This window comes from Triticum dicoccoides, chromosome 4A (assembly GCF_002162155.2).
Source record: "Triticum dicoccoides isolate Atlit2015 ecotype Zavitan chromosome 4A, WEW_v2.0, whole genome shotgun sequence".
Classification (NCBI taxonomy): Eukaryota; Viridiplantae; Streptophyta; class Magnoliopsida; order Poales; family Poaceae; genus Triticum; species Triticum dicoccoides.
In genome coordinates this window covers 645,162,699-645,171,733 of record NC_041386.1, presented here as the reverse complement: position 1 = coordinate 645,171,733, position 9,035 = coordinate 645,162,699, and the positions used below count along the sequence as shown (strand labels likewise).

The 9,035-nt window shown below is 47.5% G+C and overlaps 1 protein-coding gene across 1 annotated transcript; it reads right to left on the bottom strand.

The window, feature by feature from the left end:
- Positions 1-1,989: 1,989 nt before the first annotated feature.
- On the bottom strand, positions 1,990-4,185 carry LOC119283955. The gene has a single exon (XM_037563291.1). The coding sequence runs from the start codon at positions 4,183-4,185 to the stop codon at positions 1,990-1,992; it is 2,196 nt and encodes a 731-aa protein (XP_037419188.1).
- Positions 4,186-9,035: the final 4,850 nt, after the last annotated feature.

The window sequence follows — 9,035 nt, the reverse complement described above, 5'->3', positions numbered from 1 at the left end:
AGGGGATTTTTTTCTATTATCTAATCACCACTAGTCATATATGCCCGTGTTTCCCAGTTGTGGCCATTTTTATTCAGACTTGCTAGTTGCTACCTTGTACCGCCTTTTGATAAAAACCAAACAAAACGTTTGTGTGCATCTCAAATGATATAGTGGTCAGGGGTATAACCACCTTTTCGAGGAAAAACATGTTGGTGCAATGTTTCTTTTATAAGGAGATCCCTTTGTCCTAATTTTTCTTGGCAATCAATTGCTTGGTTTCATTCTTTTGCACCAACTCGCTTGGAATGGAACGAATGGAACATGGGGGCATATGAACCCGTCTTTTAAGTTAGTAATTTTAAAAATGGTCAAAAAATAATGAAAACTGCTGGCAACAAATTTGATGAAATGTTACACTCATGTAAAAAATTTAGGGATGAAATGACTTCCGTTATATTGTACAGGACAAAGTCAAAATCAACACTATATTAGAGGTACTAGTCACTCTATATTGTCATGGACAATTTGTTTTTATGCTCAGATTCTTTATGGGGATTCTTTTGTTGTACGTTTTTTTGTGAGTAGGCCGACATGTCAAGTTTGTTTGAAAAAGGTATCGAAGATTATTGACTTTTTTCCTGAATTGCTAAAAAAGATCCTAGAAAATAGTTTATGGGGTTCATCTAGAACTAGTTGTATCCTCATATTTTCTCAACTTGCTCCCACTTCTTTTCCACTTCCAATAATGGAAGGGGACCGGTCCGGTTGGGATACACAAGTGAGTAGTTAGTTCCAGTAGGTTTTTTTCTCACAGAAAACACAAAGCTTGCGTCTCACAGCAATGGCAGAAAAAAGAGAGAATATCATACGGAAATCAATATTCAATGAAAACTTCGTGAAAACCATATTTTAAAGTTTAAAAAAAATCTGAAAAATATGGGATGTTAACAAGGTGATGTTTTATTGCTACACAAAATTTTAAGTTGAAAAACATTACGAGATGTGAGCTATGAAAAAGACAAATTCAGCCCTGAATAGTGACATTACTATTTGGCACTAGTCAATGCTGATTTTGTCTTTTTCATAGCTCACATCTTGTAATGTGTTTTAATTTGAAATTTTGTGTGGCAATAAAACATCATCCTCTTAATATCCCACATTTTTTTCAAATTTTTTTGAAACTTCAAAACATCTTTTTCTCGTGGTTTTCACCGGTTTCAGTACAGAGAGGATCTGGTCAGAGTGTTCAAGCCAATTCCAGGATGTGTCTAGGTCTTGGTCGACTGAGACTTAACCAAGTCTCAGCCAAGTGATATAGTATATGAGAAGAAAAAGGAAAAACTGAAAAGAACTTTTTGTACAAATCTTAATGCAAGATCAATGGAATATAACATCGACTGAGACATAACGAAGTCTAAGTCGACTGAGACTTAGCAAAACTGTTCCAATTAATGCATTCGGAGCGCCATATTCAGCAACTTTGTGGAATGCAACAGTTTGTATACAGTTGATGCGCGCGTTCGCTTAGGGCATCTCCCAATTGTGTTAAGTTATTTGGCCCCTACTGCCAGTCTGCCATCTCCTCTTTACTTGTATATAATTGATTCTTTGTTGGTTTTCAATGAATAAATAAAGGAGTTGGAGAGTTTAAATCAATGGCATATGACTTAGATGTGCAATACTTATGGCACATCTAAATGTGCTTTAGCAAAACTGTTTAAATAAAGAGAGACTGTGTTAAATTATTCATCCAGTTCTAACATGTTAAGATTTTATAATACGGAGTAGTACTAGATAAATTCATATTGCATTGATTGTATACATAACATACCACGGAATTATGTAGTTCTTTTACAGTATATATGAACTACTCCATAGTGTGAGTAGTGTGAAATGATACACGAATACACAATAATAATGTTAACATAACGAACCATAATGCAATAGAAAGGCAAATAGTGCAGGAGCTCGCAGTGTGCAGGTGTATATATATAGTGGTTTTAGGGCTTAATTCCGGCCCTTGTTCATCAGCTCCAACGCCGACGTGACGAGGGAGCGGACGCTGGTGGCGCGGCGGCTGAGCCCGACGCTCCCGGAGAAGACGTTGAAGCACTCCAGCTGCGAGGTGGTCCCCGCCACGCACCTCAGCTCGCTCTCCATCCCGAGCTCCACGAACAGGGCCACGTAGCGCGCGTCCAACCGCATCATGGCCATGGCGAGCTCGATGGTGTACCGCCGGATCCGGGGTACATCCATGGACGGGCGGCTGTAGTCCCGCAGCACCTGCACCAGCGTCCTTGCCAGCACCGTGTCCACTACCCTCGCCGCGGCGAGCCTCGCGCCGAGTTCCCCGGGCTCCATGTACGGGAGCATCTGCGCCGCCAGCCCGATGAAGATGCTGAGGACCTTGGCCTTCTCCACCGTGATGGACCTAAGTACCTTGGCGGCGCCGGCGGTGACCCCTCTCAGCGGGATCTGCCACTCGTCACCGGCGTAGGAGCACAAGTTGCGCATGATCCTTGCGGCGCCGACTGCGACGATGGGGTCCTTCAGAGCGTCGACAAGCCGCCAGACCCCTCCGCCGAGAGCCATTATGATCTCCCCGCAGTTCTTCTTGTTCTCGAGAGCCAGCATGGCGAGCGCCTCGCCGGCCTCCACTCGGACAGCGTCCGTCGTTTGACACTCCTTCGTCGCAAGCCCCGCAGGCAAGAACATGGCGACTAGCACGCTGATCACGCTCCCCGTCTCGCCAATGATCTCCCTGGCCTCATCGTCCATGGCGAGACTCGTGAGTATCTCGATGGCCATCTGGTGCAGCTCCAACTGGACATCTTTGTCGTGCCGCTGCAGGACCTCCCTGACGTTGCTCACGGTGAAAACAATGTCGGTGAGCTCCCGTCGGAGCAGCTTCCCGGTGTTCCCCATCGTGCTGGCCAGCCTCTTCACCACGCGCAGCGACTGCTTCACCGCCTTGATCCTCATGTCCCCGGGCATCGTCGTCGCCAGCGCATGGTCGATGTTGGAGTAGGAGATGATCTTGTCGAGGAGGCCCCTGGTCTTGCCGATCTTGTCGCAGTTGTCGTGGTCGTGCGCCAGATTGTTGAGGATGGAGAGACCGAGGATGTTGAGCTCGTCGAGGTCGGCGTAGAGGAGCGACGCGACGGACTCGATGGCACAGGAGATGCCGATGACTTGTAGCAGGATGAGCTTCCTCCCGGTGAGCATGGACACGACGACGGCCGCCGAGCGCCGGACATCGCGCTCCGAGGAGTCCTTCCAGCTGAGCATCTCGATGAGGCGCTCGATGGTGGGCGCGGAGACGCCGATCCTGCGGAGCGTGGCTTCGGCGAAGCGGTCGGACTCGGCGAGCGCGACGAGGATGCCGGCGCCAAGGCTCTGCTCGTCGTGCGAGCCCGCAGTGATGAGGTCGTCGGCGTAGGAGACGAGGCACATGTGGAGGCCATCCAAGATGCTGCCGTTGAGGCAGCGCGAGTAGGAGTGGTAGAAGAAGCGGCGTACGGCGACCTGGCCGTAGGCACCGGCGAGATTGCAGTCGTCGGCGACGCCCTGGAGGAGGCGGCGGTGGCCCACCTTCCACTCCCATAGCGCCTTCTCGACAAGGAACAGCAGCGCCTCGGCGAGCGCGAGGCCGTAGAAGATGTTGAGCGCTGCGGCACGGTTGGAGCGGGCGTCCTCGGTGCCGCCGTAGTGCTGGTGGATGAGGCGGACGAGGGAGAGGGAGACGCACGCCGACGCGGAGAGCAGCTGCATCCAGAAGAAGGCGCGGACGGCGGCGCGGGAGGCGGGGCGGGTCCGGCTGGCCTGGTGGTGCTGCCACTCCAGCTCGTGGCTGCGTCCCAAGATGCGGGTGCCCTCGACGAGGAGAAGGCCCGTGATGCACCAGAAGTCGGTTGGGCTCAGGGTGATGGCGAAGCCGGCGAGCAGCACGACCGTAGCCCAGATGAAGGCCAGCGTGCCCAGCCGGCTCGCCGCCTTCTCGAGCACGGCCAGCTGCAGGGCCAGCACGGTGAGACGGCGCTCCGGCGACAGTGATGCATAATCGGCGGTGGTGCGGGAGCGGGTGGTGCGCGGGTTCGGCGTGGCCTTCTGCGGCTCGAACAGAGTGGGCAGCTGGTCGGGGATCTTGATGCGGATGCTCGGGGCGGCGAAGCTCCGGGAAGCGAAGGTAGCGCGACGGTCCATTGGTTTCACACACACAAGGAGTATGTACGTAGCGTACTGGTTGCACTGGCCGAGCTTGGTGTGCGTTGCGTCTCGGCACTAGGTCGATGCTATTTATAGGATAGCAGTGATATTATGCAGTTCAGCCTCTGGTCGGAAGCATTCTGAATCTTGGTAGTTTCTTGCTTGCGTGCATGAGAGTGCGTGTGAGTTTGGAGCTCGAGAGCGGATTATCTACCATGCACGGTATTTACCGCGCATGCATTATCTACCCCACCATGTCAGATGTATTTTTGAAAGCGTGTCTGACAAAGTCAGGTGAATAGTATTACCTACTCTATCTATCAGCATATCTCTTTTCTCCTAGTCAATTAGTACTATATTTTAAGATGACGATATTTGAAACCCACATAGATCATGAAGCTCAAGTTTGATTTATAATTTGTTTGCATATTTGTAATCCTCGCGATGAGACCTTTTAAACAAGATCAGGCACGAAAATATTATAGTGAAATTTTAAACAAGATCGTGTTTACTAAAGTTTCATCGTGTTTCAAAATTTGATTTTTAAAACTTGTCAAAATATATTCGAGAATGTTCTTGTTTAAAAGTCCTCGTCACGAGAAGCACAAATATGCAGATGCATCTTCTATTGAAATTTTGGTTTATAAGATAAAATGATTTCTAATTTGTAAACACGTGAAAAAACATATGGGAGTGAAGCAAGACATGAGATGGTGGACAAAGCATAGCTTTTGTGCATTCTTTGGTGGATAAAGCATAGTAATAAATGATTGATGTGACAAGACACAAGAGTAGTAGAATATAAGGGAATAGATGCAATTGAATAAACAACATGTGAATGAAAATAGAGCAGCTCAGACCTGCATGCATCCGGATCTCCAAGAAATGGATGGCTTGGTAGAACATCATTTCTCTTTGGAGAGAGCTCCTCCTCTTTTTCTTGTTACGAGAGAACGTTGCTTTTAAGGCAAGGAGGGGCTGCACCTAATTTCTTTATCTTTTTGGATCCGCCATTCAATAATGCACTAATAATTGGTTTACGGAGATGAATCTCTTTAGAACGAGCAAAAAATAATAAATGAATTTGAACCTCGACAGTTCAAAAATGATGAGGGATCACCGTACCACCTGTATCGATGGTAAGAGTTTTCTCCTTCTCATGGCCTCTCTGGCAAAAGTAGCAATGATGTCTCAGGGCATGGCTAATGCACAGCCCCCAACATGATGTCCCGCATGGCATGTAGGATTGGGTGTCAAAAGAAATAGGTTCGGAGAGTGTAGCGGGATCTTCAATAGAAGGCGGACGCTTGGAGAGGATAAGTGTGATCCAATGTAAAAAACTGAAAAAGTTGAAGCGAAAAGTGGAGATGCATAACATGCATGTGTATTGCTTGATGAGGCCCACTAATGATAGCTTGCGTTGGGAAGAAAAAACAAGTTAGATGCGTCAAGGTACTTTTTCTCATAAGGCATCTATATCCATATGCCACCATAATTTATGTCCTCAACTCCTCATAAAATAGTTGTAGAATTATCGCTCTACACCTTAAAAAAACAGAATTATCCTGCTACAACCACTGGTGGAAAAAGGGCCTTTGGTCGCGGTTCGCAACTGCCATTAGTCGCGGTTGCGCAACCGCGACCGAACGGGCGCGACTAAAGACCCCCCCCCCCCTTTAGTCGCGGTTGCTTAAGAACCGCGACTAAAGGCCCGTCCACGTGGGCGCCAGGTGGCCGTCGGGGCGGAGGACCTTTAGTCGCGGTTCTTCTGGCCAACCGCGACTAAAGGCCGCCGCAGGTTTAGGGTTTTAGCCCCCCCCTAAACCTGTTTTCTGTTTAATTTGTATTGTTTTATTTCTTTTGTGCTTTATTTTAATTTTGAAGGAGTTTCATATATTCTACGGTACTACATACATGCATATGAATGTACAATTTCAAATAAATTTGAAATTAGAACCAAAAAGAATTCAAGAGGAATATACAATATATATTCAATATCATCGGATGACCATATACAATTTTGAACAAGTTTCCATACATGATTTAATGCATATAAAGTTCTACGTCCTCGTAATAGTGTTCTCCTTTAGGATGGAGGACTTCCCTGCTGAACCATCCAGCTAGTTCCTCTTGAAGTGGCCGGAAGCGAGCTTCTGGACTAAGCATCCACCGGAGGTTATTCCTCTGAGCATTGGTATCACTCGGAACCCGCTCAGAGGTGTATCTCCGGATCATCTCACAGACATAGTATCCACATAGATTGGTCTCCGGTGGCTGAATATCCCCAGCATTCTTAGCCTTTAACATTTTGAATTCTAGCTCTTTTTTGAATTCACCGACCTTTGTATCTACGAACCGTCTCCAAACCCTACGAGGCAAAGAAAATTAAATGAACAAGAGAGTTATTAATTAGTTACTTGATATTAGGAAATGAACGAAATAGGCCGATCGATATAGAGCGCAAATGAATGAAAATAATTACTTCTGCAGCATTCTTCTCATGCCGCCCCAAAGCTTTGGATCCATATTCACAGAGTCGTGGACGAGACATTCTGAGGTGTTAACTTTAATTACTAGCAGAATCCAGTGGAACCTGCGGACACGATACATGCACAGTACGTCATGCATAACTCATCGATTAGCCAGCCACATACCATGCATGGAGTAAACAAAAGAGAATGTGCTCAAGACAGAAACACTCACTCAAAATGGTAAGGAAATAGAATATCACTTTTGAGTTCCTGCTTTGTAAGAAAGTCCCACAGGTCTGCCTCCACGTCGGCGGGGTGACGCTCCAACACATGTCCATTAACGATGTGTGGGTCAATGAACCCAACATCATGGATGTTCCTTACTCTGCATTCCTTAATCTTCATTCTGCATGTATAATAGCGGACACAACAATATAGTTAGGACATATATATAGTGCAGGCAATATGAACGAGATGGGGTAGAAATTAATAAATCACTTACAGAACGTAGCAACTGATGATAGATTTATCGAGCTCGCGCAGATTGAAAAGCTGGAACAATTCACTCAGTTCAATTTGTACATAGTAATGTTTGAAGTGATGCTCATGTCTAACTTTCGCATAAATATATTCTTTGGCGTTTTTATTTTTTATGTAACCCTTGTACCATTTCAGCAGACCTTTCATTTGTGGAGGTAGATCCTTTTCCTGCGCAGGCTCGACGAGAGGCCCATTCTTGACATATGTAATTACTACCTCCTTCACTGGCGCCTCATCAAGGCCTAACAGTTCACGAAGAGTAATACCTAAGTTGGCCGCTTGTTCTCTGGCACTCGTTACAGTCAATCCCTGTGCTGCCGCAGCTTGTATGATCTCGGGGGCATCCGGACAGAAGGCTTCCACTATAAGCGGGGCAATCGATTGTTTACTTTGTTCCCCGAGCTGGGCAACTTGTTTCCCGCTTTTTTTACTTTCGGCCTTCTCCCGCTCTTTGTTCTCCTTGAACATGAGTGCCTGCCTGCGAAGTTCACGTGCATAGTCGTTAGGCAGATTCTTCGCGGCTTGGGACGGTGTGCTCAAAAATGACTTAGCCCACTTCTTTTGCTCATCAGAAAATACTGGCTTGGGCTCGGGCTCTGTTTTCTTCTTGCAGTCCGCCTTCCATTTCTCCAAATCAGCAGCCGCGGCCGCGTTGACTTCCTCGGCACTACGTTCCCAAGACCTTGTGGGGAGAGGCTTCAGTGATGGCTCCGGTACCTTTGTGGTCTTAGGTACATAAGGGTCCGGGTTAATAATCCAGGACTGCTTCTGCTTCTTTGCCGGAGGTGGATTGGGGGGCGGCGTCTGATCACCCGCCGGACGAGGACTGGGGGGCGGCGGCTGATCACCCGCCGGACGTTGTGGACTGGGGGGCGGCGTCGGCTGACGTGACGGAGGTGTAGGTGAACCGCCACCACCACCACCACCACCACCACCGCCACCGCCACCACCACCACCGTAGGGGGGTGGACTTGTTGTCCTTGGCGCCTCGCCTGGAAACTTGATAAACTTCTTTTGCCATAGAATGAAATGGCGCTTGACATCTCCAAGTCTTTTCTCCCCTTCAGGTGTAGCAATGTCAATCTCCAGGTCCTCAAACCCTTGGACTATGTCCTCCACCGTGACACGAGCATAACCATCTTGAATGGGGTTGTTGTGGTGGAGTGCTCCAGGTAAACATGGTAAAGCACTGCCGATGGCTACCTTCATGGACATGTTCCCGATAGGATAATACAGATGACATTCTTTCATCTCCTTTATATCGTCCACGGGGTAGCGAGGAGGCTCCGGTGAAGTAATTTCGACCACCAGAGGCTCCGGTGCAGTAATTTGGACCACCAGAGGCTCCGGTGCAGTAATTTCGATCGTCGGTGCATCTGCACCAGCCGGTGGGGCCTCCGTGGAAGCCACGCTGCTTCTCCGCTGCTGGCTTCCGAGATCCGCTGGATGATCTTCATGCTGCACCCGAGCTGCATCTCTTTCGGCTACTAGTACACTCATGGTTTTCTTCATCACATCAATTTCCGATGCCAACCGCGCCACAACATCTGCTTCCCGATCCATCTTTCTCTTACGGCTTCTGTAACCGTACGGGTCATCGTTCTGGGGGAACCCTATTTTCCACGGTGGTGGCCCAGTAGGTGGCATATTTTCTTTTTTTCTTCCTTTTTTCCTTTTTCCTTTTTTCTTCTGTTTTTTTCTTCTGTTTTTTTATGTTTTTCTTCTGTTTGTTTTTTTCTTCTGTTTTTCCTTTTTTCTTCTGTTTTTTTCTTCTGTTTTTTTCTTCCTTTTTCCTTCTTTCTTCTTCTTCCTTTTTCCTTTTAAAATCAGAAAAAT

Bases quoted from the DNA above. Each gene is read 5' to 3' on its own strand.
- LOC119283955 (XM_037563291.1), bottom strand. From the start codon at position 4,185: ATGGACCGTCGCGCTACCTTCGCTTCCCGGAGCTTCGCCGCCCCGAGC.